This window comes from Lichenostomus cassidix, chromosome 8 (assembly GCF_008360975.1).
Source record: "Lichenostomus cassidix isolate B80296 chromosome 8, HeHo_3.0, whole genome shotgun sequence".
In the NCBI taxonomy this organism is placed as follows: Eukaryota; Metazoa; Chordata; class Aves; order Passeriformes; family Meliphagidae; genus Lichenostomus; species Lichenostomus cassidix.
This window is the reverse complement of record NC_139489.1, coordinates 15,927,376-15,946,295: the sequence shown is the minus strand read 5'-3', so window position 1 is coordinate 15,946,295 and position 18,920 is coordinate 15,927,376. Positions and strand designations below refer to the sequence as shown.

The following is an 18,920-nucleotide window of genomic DNA, read 5'->3' as shown; positions in this document are numbered from 1 at the left end:
TTTCTATAGAAATTACATCAGCACAGAGCAAAAATGCGAGAGCAAGAGACAGCACCACTTTCAGTGAAAGACTGTTGAAGCCTCCTTTTTAATCGTGTAAGAGGAAACAATACTTGCACATGGTCAAGAAGAGCTGGAATGCTGAGCCATGAAAAGCACTGAAAAAGCACTGATATTCAGCTCTGCTCTTTTTCCAGGCATGAGTCTGGCTTCTCATACTATCTTCTGAAACTGGTATTTTTACCAAAAATCAGAGATCTTTGTGAAAGCTTTTTCTTTTTAAACACTTCTTAGGCCATTTTAAAATAGAAGAAAATAACCTCATATATAAGAAAAAATACACATTTATATAGCAAATTGTTTGGCTTGCATAGAAACAATTAGACATTGTAGTGATTTAAAAATTACTCTTCTCCTTTTTGTTCCAGACAAGTCATGGATTCACATCTGATTTCCCTCTCCCGTGGGTCAAATGCACCCAAATTAGAGTAACCCCACTCTGCAGGACTATGGAAATGTCATGCCACTTTTCACAGTAAGTAAAATATTTCTAATACTGAATTTTTGAGTTTTTGTGGAGTATAAATGTGAAAGTCAGCAAATTAAAGGAAGACAACAGATATATCAGCTATCCTGACTAAAGTGTTCTGGAGAGCAGTGACAGAACCCATAAACTGTGAAACCATATCCTGTAACACAGTGGAAACGTGCTCTGACTGCATACAAAAATCAGGGAGTTAAGAACATCAGGAATTACTTTAAAGTATAATTATAAAATAATAGAGCAGTTTTATGATGAGGATTGATACCCTGCTGGCATCTGCCAATATGAATTTTGAATTCATGCATGCTATGAATGAATTTGTTTTTCAATACTGGAGAAGTCCCAGGGGTAAAGGGTAGGAACTGTTTTGTTTGTGGGGATTGTGCTTGATTTATAACACTACAGTGTATCTGAATTAGTATTTTGGATTATGTTTAATATGTACATGTATTAATTGAATTACAACTATTCAGATAGAGAAAAAATAGTTGGGGGGAATAGAATGGAACAAAAAATTATTGCCAGTGTAAATACCTTTAACAGGTAAGTAGATTTCTCTTTCTTTCAGCATAATACTGTTAGAGATGGGCAGTACATAAAAGAAAGAGTAAATTGTTAACATTAAAAAAATTGTAATTACAAAGAAATACAAACACTGGATTTAGGCTCCTGGGATACCAGCAGATACCTTTTTTTCCTGATAGCCACTTATTGTGCTTGAAGTTGGACACCTCCAATGTCAGAATATCACTTGAGAGGCATTACAGTGATGGATAAGTGTGGGACAATGAGAAAAACTTAGTCCTTAACAGAAAATGCTTCCTGTCACTATATTGACTCCAGTTGTTATATATTTACTCATGTAAATTGTGTGTCTTAATTACAGTTGGCAAAAATTTATACCAGAAACTTAATATATTTCTGCTTGTCACTTACATTTGACAATAGTTTGTATTTGAAATAAAAATAAGAGTCTTTCTGAGACTGAAAGTTCTGAGCAGAAGGGATCCCAGACCCTGCACTGTGTCCTGTTAAGAGCTGCCCTGGCCTAACACTTGTTTAGTAAAGTCGGATGCAATGGGACATGCTGAGCCCCTGGGACTCTGCCCAAGGGACAATTCTGATAGAAGTTTGTTCTGCAGTACCATGAGAGTCTGAATTCACTACATGACTTGGCTTTCTCCATTTTTGAGCCTGAATGTCAGAACACTAATTAAGTAGAGCTCGGACTCAAAGAAAATAGATTTTTCTGGACTGTGTGTTCTTAGCATTCTTCTCTACAGTAGTTTCCTTTCCCAAAAGGGACTTTTGAGGGATCCTGTGCTATCTGATAAGCTATTTTCCTAATTACGGTTATCCCTGCTGTGACAGTTTCTGACATTTGGCTAGTCTTAGCTTTAAATCTCAGAAATATTTCTTTCCCACGTACCTACATGGTGCATTTGACAATACAGGTGAAGGTGCAGGAGAGAGAAAGAGCAGCACTGTGTTTGGCAGCATACCAAATAATTCCTGGAAGCAGAGTACAGAACCCCACTTAGGCAAGCATAGAAAGATCTTGGAATAAGAACTCCCCTATGATGAAGATAATGGCATAAGCATTTGAATAAATAACTAATTTATGACAAGGCAAAATCTATCATCAAATTAGTGTTTCTCTATGCTCTCCAGGCCCATCTCCTGTATGTTCTACATCAGCACCATTTTTTGATCTTGTAGGGCTGTTACATAGGTATGTTCCTCTCTATGTATTTTTATATGAAAACTGATTGTTGATCTTCACACACATCACCTCTCCTGTTGTCTGATGACATAATCAAAGAAAAATAGTTTTTTTCCTTTTGAAGGAGAAAAAGGAGTGAAGGTTCACTAAACAGAGAGAAAAGGGAAGTTTTTTGCAATTTACAGAGCACAAATAAAAATTGATGTCAGCAGTCCACAAGTTGAATGAAGTGCAGTGACTCAGCATTTAACTTACACATAGGATTTATTTTTTTCTGTCATACAGAAATCAACTAAGAACCTTCAGTTTGTAGCATGGGGAAGAAAGGTTGTGGGACTATGCAACCATACAGATATTCTGGAAACAGAAGACCGTGTTGACAAGGAGTTATTTCAAAACAGGATTATTAGGCCCCATCTCATTATCTAGGTCTGGAAAGCAAGCAGGTGGGAAACATGCAAGCATTCAGGTTGAGAGCTTAACACCCTCCCTCCCCCTCCACAAGACTGAGTGGTCAAAATATTCTAGGACCATAAAGCCATGGACTACAGGTAGTGACTCAAACTTTTCTCCATATGCGTCCCATTATACATATATTGGATTAATCTTGGTTACTAGAACATAATAATCCAGGAAATAGAGATTGAAGGTTTTTTTCTCTACAGATACAGCAGGACGTTTTGTTAAAGGTAGGAAGTTTGACTTAGAGGTGGGTCTCATGTTCATGGGTATTACCTCATTCTGTGAAGGCCACAAAGAGTTCTTACACTACCTACACCTGACATGTACACAGGGTTTGTCCTATTTATACTGCTCTTAAGCACGCTGATATAACTCTACTGGCAGAATGTCATGCCACACTTGAGGGTTAGTAAAAAAAAAAGTGAAGAATGAAAATTATTTCATTAAACACAGCTGTGAGAAAATTGCAAAAATTCTCACATAAGGATTGCATAAGTGAGGATGTTGTAGGTTTAAGTAAGTTGGTGAGATCAGTCTTGAAAGTGTTTCATAAATTTAAGGTACATGAGCCAAAATTTTTACTTCAGTAACTAGTCTTTTTTTCCAGACACTCAAAGTGATCTTTATAAATATGGATCTGGTACCAGTCACACTAACTTCAGCGGGAGCTGAGAAAAAGTAGTTACTGTCACTTGAGTGCATAAATACAAAGTATGACGGATGACATGGGTAATTGGGCTGAGTCCCAAATTTGTGCATGTGGACCTCTGTCCAGGTTCACTTGAATCTGCAATCTAATCCAGTTAACAGTCATCATCTGTAAGTATACAAACCCTATTTTGACCATCAGTGTCCTTGTTAAATATATCTCGTTACTGAGTTATAGTCAGCCCTTCCCGATATGGAGGTTTGAGTTATTGAAGACATGTATTCATATTATCTGTGCAATAGCAAAAGAACTTTTGTTGCATGTAGTGCAAAAAGTTAGATTTCTTAGGACTTTGATTTCTTTAACTGGACAGTCTTCTGAGCAATAAATTAAGGAGAACATGGAAGCAACTTAATGGAATTCCATTATTAATTATTTCATACTTTAACTGCATCCAGATGGTTCATCAGGATTAGAAGCTCATTAAGTTGAGTAGCGTATAAAACACAAGTATGCACAGTGCCTGCCCCCAGTGTCAGCTCCATTACCCTTTCTGAAAAGAGAATGTTAAGCTGAAAGCCAATCTGCAAATATGGCTGTGGATTCACTTCTGTGTTTGCAGAAGTGTGGCTTAATGGAGTGTACAGTACAGATTGCAAAGCAAAGTATGAAAGGAAGGTCAAATACAAGAACTAAAGAGGTGTGTGTGCATGCCTGCTCTGTATAGCTCCTTCTGCTTTTAGTTACCAAATGTAAAAAAACCAAAGAAATTACCAAACACAGTATTTTTTCCCAGTTGAAACCCAGTTTTTAGGTAAATCACTTTCCTCTGTTCCAGGTTTAGTTTCCTTAAACACACAGCTGTTGTCAATAGGAAGAAGCTAGATTTTAAATTAGCTGAAGAAGACATTTGAGCTGTAATTTTTCCAAAGTTGAACATTAAAGCATATTTTTCAAAAAATATCGCATATAGCTTTTGTTCAGAAAGATGAAAATCAGTGGATTTTCTGCAAGAGATGAAAGCTTCTAATTATATTGGATTTTCATCTAAAAGCCCCTTTCCAGGGAATCATCTGTTGTAATACAGCTGCAATACTTCTCATTTTATCTTTTGTCCTCAGTTCCTGTGTAGTCCTGGCAAGAACATAATCCATCAATGTACAAATGTTAAATCACCCCAGTCATGAAATATTAACAAAATGCATACAATTATGACTCCTAAATGGAAGTCTTTCTAGCTGCAATTTGTCATACCTACAATTGTACAATGTAGAGTAAAACTAGAAAACTACAAAATAGATCTATTGAAAAATAGCATTTCTAGTACATGCACTATTATAGGCAAGCCCTGAACTTGCTTCAGCTGAGGTCAACAAGAGTTTTTCTTTGACATTAGCGAAAGCAAAATAATGAATTCTTAGATGTCTTGGTTCTGAGCAACAGATGAACAACGTAAGAGCAGTTCTTAATTCCTCCATGCAAAGGTTTAGGTTTTCTGGAGCAGAGTAGAACAAGCATGCTACTTACTATTTTCCAAATGGCAATAATATATATTGAAATATTTAAATACATATGAAATAGTCTCCTACAATCTGCACCTAGAACAGGTATGTGGATTTCTTTTTTCACATATTCCCTGAAACAAACTGATAGACAATGCTAGGAGAACACAGCCTAGTGACAGTCTTTGTGAGAAATGTGGGAAATTCTCTTGCCCTAGTTCTTCCAAAATAATAATACAATTTGCAAACTCAAAAACTGAGTATAATTTTGAAATAATTAAAAACCTTAAAAAGTGTGAAATAAGATTATTAAACATGTACAGTTCAGTTACATATCATCCAGAACTTAAAAATGTTGCAAGCCAACCATGTTTCTTGTACTTAATTAGTAATATTTTCCAATGATACCCAAAGTAGCTTTATTATGAGAATAGTTTAATCTCAAATATCTGTTTCCCATGAGCATTGTGTTTCTGCCTGCTGACTTTATCATCATTTTATATGCCATGGATGTTGATGAGGCCCTAACAATCTGATCTAACTTTAAAATTACCCCTGCTTTTAGTAGGAGGTTGGACTACAGACCTTTAGTGGTCAGTTCAAGCCTGCATTTTCTTGTATTTCTATGATTTTTCTGCATTTTTTCTGTAATTTTATGATTCTAGGAGAAATTTTTCTAAGGGAAAAAATTATGATTTTATGAAGTGTCCTTTCCATTACCCCTACACCACAGAAGCAGATGTCTGGGGCTTTTTATGCATTTATCTGATCACTTGTAGCAGTCCAGACTGCCTGCTGATCTCATTTCATGCTTACTTATCTCTTCTGATCTTCACTGTATGTCTCAGCCTCTGCAGCTCTTTTGCTACACTATATAAACATGGTATAATCTCATGCATTGAAAAAGCAAACCAAAACATATTATTAACTGATCTGCTTTTCTAACTGTTGTCTCTCTTAGTGGTTAGGCTCTGTTTCCTTCCTGCAGTTCTGTCAGGCTCTACCAAACTGGTGTCTGCTGCCTTTGACTCTGCAGGCCAAGCTCTCGTTTTGACCACAGTTCCTAAGAATACTTTTTTAACCAACCTCAAACTGATACTTTATACTTATCTGCTTTGTGGGTTATGTTCAATGAGGCCAATGGTGTGGTTTTCCTTAAATCCTGTCATCCTCTGTCTCCATGTTTTTATTTCCTTTGCTTCCCTAATTTCTGTTTTTAATAGATTATTTGGAAAACCTCCACTTCCCCGTTTCCTGCAGGATTCCAAGTGTCTGGCCTTCCCCTTTCTGTCTGTAATGTCTGTTGGTGACTTACTCCACAAATGCAATTTTAGCTATTATCTGTATGTAAAAATGCTGCAGAACTCATTCTCCAGTCCAGACTAGACTCTTAACTTTCCAAGTGAAAAAAAAGGGTAATTATGCCTACAGATACCACTTTTGGAGGTCTAGCCTTTCTTAAACTTCATACATTTATACATGTAAAACATCCTTCCTTATTTTTTGCTTTCATAAGATGTCATTCAAGGTAGGCCAAATCAGGGTCATTATCTTAGACTCTGATTTCCAAGTACTCTCCTCTAAATTTCACTGACAGTTTACTAAGTGTGGTGTTAACTCTCTGTAGAATACAGACATCTTTGCCCATTCACAGAACAATCTCAGGTAAGCTGCCACTTTCACCTGTTTACTGCAACATGATCTTCTCAGGCTTTGACAAGGCAATTTCACTGTTCTTATTCGAAATACTACTGCAAAGGTAGTATTCTGGCTATGCCATCTTTTTGCTTCATCACTGATGCCCTTTCAGTGTTTGATCAGATGTATCTACCTTGTCTTTACTTTAGATGTCTTTCAGGACCTCATAATTGCTATTCACTTGGAGCCCATGACACTGGCTTTGATTGTTTCTCCAAGAAGTTTTCGAACAAACCTTTATCCATTCTCTCATGTTTTGGAGAAGAGGCCAATACAGTGACAAAATCACTTTCAGGAGGTACAAGCAGGACTCCAAAGAACTCAAGGGACTGATACTATTAAACAGACAGCCACCTACACCTGGCTTAAAGCTTAAACATCCTCCTGAATGAGGTCAGGGTCAAACAGTTTAGGCAGCACACAAGGCTGGCCAGGAATATACATTCTTCCAGCTCCCTCATTATCCAGCCTTCAAATCTTACCCTCCAGTTTTCCCTTCTCATAGTGCATACAAGAGAAAAAATGACTGTTTAAACTGATGATGTGCTGAAACCATTGCTAATCAGCTAGACAAATATTGACACTCTCATTTTACTTTTCCATTCATGTGCATTTTTTTTTTGGTCTTTTGTCTTATCTTGGATTCTAACCACTCTGTGGGAAGTCTTTGTTTTTGTTCTTTGTTTGTACAATGTCTAGCCAGTGGGATGCTGGTCTGATTAAGCCTCACAGGCACTCTAGTAACGCGAATTAAAAACAATACCCCTGTCTATTCCTGCTATTTCTACAGACACTATGTGGCTGTGGGAAGCTGAATTCTATGGCTGCCTATGTACCAGCTGAACAATACCATATCCTAATCAGTGGTCTGCTGCAAAACTGTTGAAGGAATTGCAACAACATCACTGGGGACTTGAAGAGAGAAGCTAATTTAATTTTGATATAACTGAAAAAGTAAATGCAAAGAACAAAAAAACCTATATGTGATTTCATTCATTAAACCTGCAATTTGGTGTCAATTTTTAGTGTCACTTTATCAATTTAGGAAGAAGTTAAAAATATGGGCAAAGTGAAAAATTGACAAAAGGATCCCTTTTTTACTTTCTGTCACTTCTCCTTTCCATCACTTCATCTTGTTTAACATGTGAATGCCCACTGTCAGAATATCATCAGGACTTTAAAGTTGATTAAACTTTTTGGTAAACAAGTTTTACTTTAGTGCTTTACACAGAAATTGAAAAACACTATTCCTTAGCCTTCTGTAAGAGCTCCTCTTGAGTATCATCTTTTATTATGGCTAATATTATAATTTTTTATTTCATCCAAAATTATCCCCTATTGATATACCATGTAAACTCTGAAGGTGAAAAATAGGTTTTCTTGACAATTTACACTTCTAAAAGTGGTTCTAACTCCCTCAATATGAAGACTCGGTTCAATATAGTGTATTACATTTATAATACTTTGAATTATAGTATCTCAGACTATTTATGCTGCTGCTAAAAGAGTAGGTGAAAGATTTTTATTATCATCTGACTGAACATCTTCCTTCCATTAGTTTAGAGCCCTCCACTGACATAAAGAGAAAGGAAGGTTTTCCTCATTTCCCATTACCTTGATATTAAAGAACAAGATAAAATTCTTCCTCCATTCATTTTGAGAATAAAACATTAATTTTACTTTTGTACCAGGAGTTCAACAAACTGGCTGTCTAGATAAATTATTTTGCCTCAAAGCTCTTTATTATGTCAAATCTAAAGTTGTAACTTCTTCAATCATACACTAGGGCAACTTCATATTTCCACAGAACTGAGTTTCTGACTATGAACAAAAAGAAATGAAGTTTGTCTAGAAAATGAAGGTGCACTGCTGGAATTGTGCAAAAGCTTGCAAAACTGACCATGTCGTCAGTGATTACAGCCAGCTTAATTTGTGTACTTGTATAGTTTCAACCAAAATAGAATGTTAGTAGCCTTTTGCTGCCATATGGCACCCACTTCTGAAGGCACTTCTGTTGATGACTAAGAGGAGGTAGAATACTTCCTTTTTAGATTTTAAGCTGTATGAAAGACAAGCCCTACTGTTTCCATACTGCAGATATCTTAAGAGGGTCCAACCTTTGCAGGGAAAAAAACCCCATATGGTTCAGAAGTTCTGACCTTGGTAAGAATTACAAATAGTTTCTCACTCCTTCCTCCCCTGTCAAATCAGAAAAGACAATAATCAGTCCTATCCACACCCAAATAGCCAAACGCAGCAGAATGATCTGTATATCCTATTTCACTCTGAGTGAAAAGCAAGGTTATGGTGACATTTAGTTTCAATCTATAAAAGCTACACTAGAGATATTAATGAAGATGCAAGAATCCTATTACCACTCCTAAAAATGTAGCATCTATGAAAACAAAACCAAACCAAATTCCTGAGAATCTTGCTATGCGTCAGCATCAGAACAGTGCAAGTGTAATTAATTAATGCCTAAAGGTAATTCTAGCTAACATCAGACTTCTGATGTAACACTGACCACAACTTCAGATTCAGATGTACTTTTGGAGACATCAGACATGCTGTTTCTTAGAACAAGAGCATCATTCTACCAACTCCTTTGAATTCATGCACCATGCCATTTAAAATATTTACTTAAATATGTGCATTTCCAAGAAAGAAACAGTGCTTTTTACATAGCACAGACCCTCTGAAGTCTTAATATTTGATTAAAAGGCAATTAAGAAAATTTATTGGAAACTTCTAAACAAACAAACCAAAATACAAAAATCAAATCTGGAAGGAACAGATGAAACAAGCTGCTCATATTAAGGCCCAAGGCAGATTCAGATTGAAACATTTTCTTTGAATATGTTTTTCTGTCACTTAAAGTAGTGTTGGCACACATCACCTTTTGACACAACCATTCTGAATCTTTATTGTTGTATAATGAAGTCACCATATAGAGAGGAGAGGAAAAGGAGAGGAATAGCTCTACTAATTGTGCATTCATCTTTAAATTTTTGATCAATGAGAACATTAAATGTCAAAAAGAAGATAAAAGGGAGGGTGGAAACCCAGATTTTTCTTTCATGTCATCTAGTTTTTCGAACAATTCTAGAAAATACATGCTCAAAGTTCATTTTTAGAAAAGACATACATTTAAGTCTTGAAAAATTATTGTACTTGTGATTAAATCTAGATTATAAGTTAACATATTTACCTCATTTTATCAGAAAGATTGCCTCAGTATCAAGAATTTCTTGTTCTTGACTGATGCAGTATTTCATTATTGTACGGAAACAACTCATCAAAAATAGATTTGGGGAATGGGTTGGAGTTCAGTTGCAAGCAGCTGACACCTTAATGATGGGTTTCTAGTTCAAGAATTGTCCATTCCCCTTGAGGGGACGAACAGTCTTCCGATGAAAAGCTTGCCACTGTAATGCTTGCTGAGGAATCGTCAAGTGGAGACATGAGTTCAGTCCACCTACTGAATGTGTCAACTTGTGATGTACCCTGAGGATTCGAACCATCTCGTGCCAGAAACAGTGTCTGATTGATAAGACATTGTGCTAAGTTAAGGTCTTCAGGAACAGAGTTTTTGAAATCTATATTTGAGTCCTGCTCAGATAACAATTGCCTGAGTAGAGTCCAGTCCTGTTCTGCAAACTGTTGATCTTCAAAATCCACCTCTAGACCTCCTGTTTCTGAATCGATCCTCTGCTCAATTGCTTCTCCAACATCCATCTCATAAATTGGAGAAAGGGTTTTTGGAGGCCGATGTTCATACATGCAGGTTTGTGCCATTGTGTCATAATCATCTATGTCTCCTGAAATAATTCACAATACTGTACAATGTAAAAATTGTAGATGATCCTCCCCTCAGGGCTGTGTAGAGCAAAATTTAATTCATTCAGGAAGAACAATCCAATCATGTTAAAAAAGGGGGGATGGAGTGTTATACAAAATTGACAAAATTTGAGGCATTTATTTCCTATATAAAAAACAAAGTATGATTTATAAATTAAGTTAAAGCAGCAATCACCACTGGTAATTAACAATAACCTCCATAATTAAGTTTCTGATACAGAAAATGACAATGTAAATATACACTTAATGCACATGAAATTTCTCATTTACTACATAAATTAAATTTAGACCAGGAGGTGCATAGAGGGAATTAATAGAGAATGATTACTGAATGGTGACTTAAGCTATATCAGCTTAGAAGAGAATTAAAACCAAAATTGTTTATCCACAGGCTTATTTCTACACTGCACATGCAAGGGCAGCTGCAGGCAAGGGCAAGCAAACTTAAAAAAAATTGTACAACTTTTAATGTCTTCTTATTCTGTGGTCTGGCTGAACACAGATCATCATCAGTGTTTCATTACTCTTGAATACACAATAGTTGTAATCAACACTATTGTATATTTTTGATGGGATAAACAGACTGAATTATTGATATAAAGAAGACAAAACACAAAACTAGACAAATATTCATCTTGCTACATGAAACAAGTTAGAACTTTTTTGTATATAAGCATCAGTTCTAAGTATAATCTCTCTTTTAGGAAATAAGCTTTTACTGGTAAAATTTAGAATTTTAGACATCTCATAAGCTCTAAAGCAGAGTTCAAACCTACTCCCACTGGTGTATATGGCAAATACTCAGTTATATTCAGTGGGAGAATGATCCAAATTTTTATATAATATATAAATAAATAAATTACAACAATAATGCATATAGCTGTTCAGGTAAACAGTTCAGTGCGCTTTAGTTAAGGTTATTACTTTAGTTATTGCACATCCCATTCAGACATACTATATGTTGTCAAGCAGACATAACAAATACTAAGATTCCATCAAAAGCTGATGCTGTCAATGTTAGATTGGATCAAAAATAACTTAAGTACAGACAAGTGCATCCAATCTTTCTTTTAGCATTACATAAAATCTCTTTTCTTGTAGTCAGGTTTCTCATTGACCAGCAGGGTATTGACGGATATTTCAAACAGACAAGCATTCTCTACCCACGTGAAATACTTAAAAATATTTAAATTTAGTATCGTTTCAGCCAAAATTACTTCAGTTCAGGATTCAATCCCAGACAAATTGCCAAAGCTTTCCCTATTAATTTGGTTTTGAATGACTGAATGTTTCTATTTCTGTACATTACCTGGAAGTAAATCAGTATTAGCGCATTCAGTAGTTGCTGGTTGACTGTCTCTCACTTGACTTTCCTGAGTCAGTATCTGATTCTTACTGGCTTCTACAGGTTTTGCAGAGCTGCTCTTTTGCACATCAGAATTAGTTTCTCTCTGCTGAAGATCCAGATGGCATGGTCTTTCTTGAGATTTTGCATCATTGTCTAAGTACTTATTGCATTGGTGAAATTCACTAGCCACCTCATTCTTCATATTTACTTTCTGGTTTTCTCCTGGACATGGGCTTCCTGCTGAATACACTTTCTCGGGGCAATTTTGTTCAGTCATTGAAGCACCTTGATTCTCCTTTCCTGGGATTTCAGTACCATGAAGATGCAGGAGAGAACTTCCATTTTTATCTGATCTATTGTCTCTATCCTTGTGCTGTTTGCCATCCAGGAATCCACCTTGAGTTTCCAGTGAGTATCTGGAATAAAATGTCTTTCCATGGTGCTCTTGAGAAACACTGTCAAATACTTCTGAAGGAGTAAGAGAATCTATTGAGTGCTGATGTGAAGTGTGAGTTTCCACTTTATCATCAGCTCCCAATTCTTCACATTCATCTACTGAGAGTAAAACAGATCGTTTGAAATTTTTAGTTTTAGAAAACTCCTGACTTGCAGCATCATTTTCTGTTGCATCCTCAAAAGCTAAATTATCAATTCCTTGGAACTGTTGAGTAGGAACATTAGGTGGTGCAAAGTTTTCTGCAACGTTCTCTGCTTCAGATCTGTCATCTTCTGTTTCATCGGCAGAAGAAGAAACTTGGTCTGCTTCCTGAGTAAACTGCGCATTACCAAAAGTTGAACTTTTGCTTTCTCTGGTAGTGGTACGTGAACTCTCTTGATGGGACCAAATTTCAGGTCTTTTTCTTGGTATTTCATCATCACTTGTTGAATTAACACGGAAGAGATCAGAACCCTCTTTTTTCATTTTCACTTCTATTCTTAGGCTGCTATCATAAATTTTTAATTCCTCAGGTGTACTCGTGTCACTGCTGCTTCTTCCAAGAAAATCATGACATAACATAGTACTGCATTTAGAAATCCCTCTTTCGTTGGATCCCTCATCATCCTGAGAGCCTCCGGCATCATAATCTTCTGATCTTGGCTTTATATCATCAGAGGATGTGGTTGCACTGCCAGTATCTGATTCTGGACTCTCTTTTGGATCTACGGCACCAGTACTCCAGTGGTCCACAAAGGGAATTTCTGCATTTTCATGGTTTTCTGGCATTTCCATAGGATCTATAAGCTCTGTGTAATTAGGTGAGTATTTTTCTGTTATTTGTTCTGTGGAACATTCTGAAGCATCATCTAAATCTGTTGTAACTGATTTATATTCAGTCAAGGCTGATGTATCACACAGTTCATCAACTGTAAGAAATCCCTCCGCATGGATCTGAGGAGATGATGTCTCATCCTCTTTATTGGTAGCCTGGGAAAAGTTTGACAATGCATTTTCACCATAGTTCAGACCTGTTTCAGAGTTTATTTTATCACTCTGTTCATTACAGACTTTTGTTGCTTTTGAATCTTTCACCAGTTCTCCTAAAACCGTAGCCTTTTGATTGGTTTCCTTGGAAAAGTCTGAATATCCATCATTGGAAGACTGTGCATGAAAGTGAAATTCAGCTGTATTATCATCTTTCTCTGGATCTTCAATCTTTCTAATTGCCATCTGATCTCCACAGATTGGTCTTGTTTCCATGCCATTTTGTGGTGAAATATTCGGTTTATAAATAGTTTTTTCTGCAATTAGAGGAGAAGAAGATTCGGATTGTATTTTGTTTTGCACATTTTCAGAAGAATCTGGTAATTTTTGTTTACTGGATTGACAGGACTCCAGCAATTTGTTGTCGCTGCTACTTTCCATGGCAGGTTTTAAAGATTCATTTGCAGAATAGCATTCATTATTGTCATGAAGTTGACCTGCCACAGCATCAGCCGTGTTTTTCTCAAGTTTCTGTCCTGAACCTCTGTGCTCAGAGGTGTGCACATTCTTCTGGACAACAGGAGAGTCACTCCTTGAATGCTTCTGGGCAGAGGGTTGGGATTTTAATACAGCTGTTTTCTGTTTTGGGTCTTTACTATTTGTAATCTCAGCGCTCTTTGATGGAGCCAGAGTCTTAGGTGTTGTTTTTGCAGGTGCTTTTGTTACAGGTGTTTGTGATTGTTTAATACTCTTCTTCTTAGCTGAAGGATGTTTTTCTGAGATTGGTGTCTGAACCAGATGTTGTAACATGTTTTTTTCTTCATTATGTTTTGGAGACATTCCTGATTTCATTGAATTTGGTGATTCTCCCTGAGGTCCTAACAAACAGTAAAAAAGAATATAAAGGTTGTACATGCCAGTCACAGTATATTCACCAATTTTATGGTAGTGTTTGTTTATGTTAAGAAACAAGTTACTCAACCTTTTATGTAACAAAGGGATTTAAGGCATGTGAAGAATCAAGATTTGAAATAACAAATAGTAGACAAAAATACCATCTTGGCACCTTTGAAGCAGTTCATAGAATATATATACAGGAATTATTTCAGCCTGTAATTGAAGTAGTCATCCCTGGGATAGAAAGCAGCAGCTCTCTAATAATGCATAAAAACACAACAGCTTTGCACAGGAAGTGATGAGTACTGTATTCAATTAATATTGTAGAGGAAATGAACAGAGGCAGAAAATAACTACATTAGTTATAATGTGATTAGAATACCAGAATTAATGTCCCTGCTCAGTTAGAAAATACCGCAAACCTTTAATAACCACAAATTGACAGAACCTGTGTTTTCTACATCACAGTCATTTAAGATAATAAAACTTGAATATTGGAGCTCCATCCTTAACACTTTGTAGCCTTATAAAGCAGTGTTTCCTCTCTGTGTTCTGCAGTGTAATTTCCTACACTTGCTGTCAGTAGCTGTTGAAATGGAGTATTTGTTTGGGGCCCAGTATCAGTAGTGCAACTGCTGGGGGGAACACCAAAATGGGAAGGCATAAAGCAATCTGCAGTCCAGATCTTTGATGCTTGTTACAAATGCTTGACCTCCAGAATTTCTGTCTGTTAAACTCAGTCATGGTTCCAAATGCAGAAGTGCATGGGATCAGCAAAGGGAAGACTCTGCAATGCAAATTTAAACAAGCAGAAGAAAACACTAGCTGGCAGTGAAAACTGTCTTTTAAGTATTTTGAAGTTGACACATTAATTCACATTTTACAGTTTAGGACTGCCACCAAAAGTGAAATATGGAAAAATCCCAGAATTCTTCAGAAGATTTTTCCAAATACTTGTGCTAAAAAACAAACCCCAAAGCTTTGCATAATACGGGCAGATAGTTTAATTGCTGCATGAAACTTTACCTTGGTTCTTGGGAGAACTGGCAGGTGTGTTTTGAGTCTTTTGCTGTGCTGCAGAATTGATACTCACATTCCCTTTTTTCTTTAGAACAACTTGTACATTTTGCTCATTACACCCTTTTCCTGTTGATTTTTTGGTCAGACTGCAAAGAAATTATTATATCCATTATTTCCAGGCTTAGATTTAGCAATGTTTAATTGTATTTAAACAAGCAATATATGTATTTAACTGTGTACACATATATAAACGTTGAAAATGCAACCTAAAAAGTAAACTTTTTGAAAATAAAAATTAAATTTCTATTGATATCTATATTTTTAATTTATATACAAACATCTATATATAATGACCCATTTCAAAATTTCAGTGCTTCAGCTGTCTCTTGTCCAGTTTAATCTAAGCTATTCCAAAACCAATACGTTTACAACACCTTGTGTAGTCATTAACTGTTCCAGTATGCAGAATTCTGAATGACCTATAACAATTTAAAAATGATTAGCATGAAACAATCCAACACAAAAGCCAAACCAATTTTATCTTCACAGCAATGCTTCCAATAGCTAAGTCAAATTGTTTTGCAACTAATACGCTACAGACAACCATTCTCAGATTAATAAGAATATCTAACAGGAAGTTCAATAGTTCACTTGAAACCTTTCTTCCCAAACTCATACACTCATGCACACATATATAAAGCAGCATATTGATTTGTAACATACCTGCTTGTTGTGGCATTAGCCTCAAGCTCAGTCTTCTTTTTTTTGGTGGTGACTCCATTTGATATCTTCACAGATGCCTTTGTTTTCACTACTGTAAAGTAAACTCAAAGTTAATTACAGGGGGAAATGCATTGCATATAAGTACTGAAAAAAATCTAATATATGAAGATCAGTTATTGAGAAGACCATACATGCTAAACTTGTAAAATTTTTGCCATTTTAGATGGCTATTAATTGACCATAAAGTCAGTTAATACTCATTTACAGGGGAAGAATGTAACTCTTATGAATTTATAGTAGATTTTCTTAAAGCTTCCCAGGCTGGTTTTCAGTGTATGACCAGCCTGAGGCAAATCAGAAGAGGACTTTAAAATAGAATTATAAAAAATTACCAGTCTGTTTTTTCCCTTCCTCTACCAATTTATCCTCTTTGGGTTCCTCTGTCTGTTCACTGGCAGTCTGGATATCCACATTTGAATTTGCTGACTTGCTGGAAGTTGCTGCTACAGTCACCAAGGAGGGAGATTCCTTTCCTGTGGCTTTTTTCAATGGCTTTGTTTTGTTCTGCATGCTTGAGGTTACTGTCAGCACTTTAGGTCTGGCACCTGCAGTTTTTCCTTCATGATTCTTTAGTCCTTTGCTACTTCCTGAATTTTTTTGTCCACTTGCTGATGATGTCTTTTCTATATCTTGCTTGGTAAGCATGTTTTCAGCCTTCACATTTCCATTATTTTCAATTTTTGTCTTTATAACAGCTCTAGCCTTTGGAGAAGCAGCTTTTTCACCAGGTTTGGAATCTTTAGTAATCTTGGAAACTAATTTTTTGCCATCTTTCCCTTTTACATCCTCATGCTTTGAAGTCTTATTAACAGTGTTTCTATTGGTTGATGTGTGTCCAGATGCTCCTAATCCATCAGATTTCATTTTATCCTGATTAGTGGAAGAATCTCCCCAGCAATCTTTCTTGCCGTGTTCTGCCCAGGAAGTACTCCTTGTACCAACAGATGCAGTAGTAGTTTTATTTAGCTAGGGGAAAAAAAATGGCATCAGAAAAAACCCCAAACAAAACATTTGTAACACCAAACTATCCATAATCTGTAATTTGAAACACATCTGCTTTTAAAGTAGTACATGAATCTAAAGCAACAAGATTCAACATAGAAATAAATTTTTATATATGTATATTCTAGCTCAGTTTGCTGGCTTTCGAGAGTACAAAAATACTGCTCTGGGTAGAGGAGATAGCAGTAGCTGAGTTTCACTTTTATTCTGGAAAAATTACTGTGTAATATTTGCTTATTTATATTATTAGTGTCTGCTGAACTAAGAAAAGTTTTTCAGTTATATGTGCATATTTTCCAAACAAGAATAGGGACCATGCATTATTACAAACATAAAGCCCAAGATTATTTTACAATATATATTATGTTTTTAACCATCACCACCAGCATATCCACAGGGAAATGACAATACTGATTCTCTAAGGTAAAGAGGAACTGAGACATGGAGAATTAAGTGTATGAAAGGGAATCTTTGTGATACCAGTGTCATTGCAAGGTATGCAAGACTGTCAAATAATTTGAAACTCATACTGTTTTTTTACCAATTAATAATGTAGTTTTGAGTGTGAGTTTCAATAGAAGAGTTGTTGAGGGTATTAAAAACTATTTTTCAGAGCAGAGAGTGTAACAGACTCAGTGTTGTGGTGGCTTGTAATAATAGCAGAGATTCATTAGCTCAGTAGCAAACCATTTGCTCTGGGAAACAGATGAGTTTCATTATGTAGCAAGAGAGGAATGTGAGATTCTGAACACTAATTCCCGTCTTTTATTTGAGCTTATCTGTTTGAAAATGTAGCAGAACACAATCTGTGTCCTAAGATGTTTCCAGTAATTATCATTACTGATTCTGCAGAAACAGTTCACAAGAAAATAGAGATTTTTCAAAAACAAGTTCCATAAAGCAATATGGAAATACAGTATTAATTTAAAAGAAATAATGAAAATAGTTTTGTTTGCAATTATTTGAATGTTTTTAATGTTTGGATATAAATGTTTACCTGAGAACTAGTGAATACAGGTTTTTTGCCAAGTCTTCGGTCATCACCCTTGTCAAATGCAGCTGTAAAAGGAACAAGCAGTTTCTTCACTCTTTGGCAGGAAACAAGGGAGACAGAAATCAAGCCAGCCTACTCAGTTAACATCATGTGAAATCAGAAAGCACTTCTTTGGGTCCTGTAATTATTCTGGAAAGGCTAATTTTGGTGACATGGCAAATGTTAAGTGGAAATACATGGTTTTATGTTTGGAACAAAAAATGTGGGATCTGTAATGACATCACACAGCCATAAGCAAGTTATTTAACTCTTCTTTTTCCCCATGTCCATAGTAAGACTTTTGTTCATCCAAGCTCAATTAATTTAAGCTAGCAGTGCACTAAGACCTTTGAAAGTGTACAAAATTTACAAAAAGATACCTTTAATTTAGAGAACTAATGACTTAAGTGTGTTGTAATTCATAAAATATTTATTTATACTACATAAAGAAAAGATTAATTACATTAAGGTAAATAATATTCATTTTCAAAAGTGGCAAAGCCAAAAGACCTAAATGTACACACTAAGGTCACAGTGCCTCTTTAGATAGCATGCAGCGTAATGTCATGAGAATTATCCCTGTGATTGTCATGTGGAGTTTACAGGCAGTGAATGCCTTTTTTTTTATCTGATGTACTCTGGGAGGAAAGCAGTTTTCAACAAAGCTTTAAAATCAATTGCACTTGTAGAATATAAAAAGGATATTTATAGACACTGTACAGACCCAGAATCAATATGTTTCATTTATGTCTGTATTCATACTTCAGCTGAAAAAAAGGTTTTGCAAAAAATATATAAAAAATTTAAGCATTCAGTGCCTCATGTTCTGATGTACTATACAAGGAAACATTTTTTGTATGTATAATACAAAAATTCTGCTGAATTCTTACTAAAGATACTAAAAATAATTTTTATATAGGTCTCTAAAATTCACACAAAAGGTATGCTGAAAATGGCACCCCAGGGATCTAATCCTTT

General features: G+C 35.8%; 1 protein-coding gene across 2 annotated transcripts in view; it reads right to left on the bottom strand.

The window, feature by feature from the left end:
• Nucleotides 1-2,512: 2,512 nt before the first annotated feature.
• The window catches only part of BTBD8 (BTB domain containing 8), a 40,265-nt gene continuing 23,857 nt past the window's right edge, over nt 2,513-18,920 (bottom strand). Inside the window, exons 13-18 of one of the 2 annotated variants that reach the window (XM_085068057.1) lie at nt 17,907-17,968; nt 16,240-16,873; nt 15,848-15,938; nt 15,131-15,270; nt 11,746-14,085; nt 2,513-10,396 (exon numbers count right to left, since the gene is read on the bottom strand). In XM_085068057.1, coding sequence (XP_084924183.1) covers nt 9,927-10,396; nt 11,746-14,085; nt 15,131-15,270; nt 15,848-15,938; nt 16,240-16,873; nt 17,907-17,968 — 3,737 coding nt within the window. In that variant the 3' untranslated portion in view covers nt 2,513-9,926. Of the gene's footprint in view, nt 10,561-11,745; nt 14,086-15,130; nt 15,271-15,847; nt 15,939-16,239; nt 16,874-17,906; nt 17,969-18,920 lie in introns of both variants that reach the window. The other variant, XM_085068058.1, reaches the window with a different exon arrangement.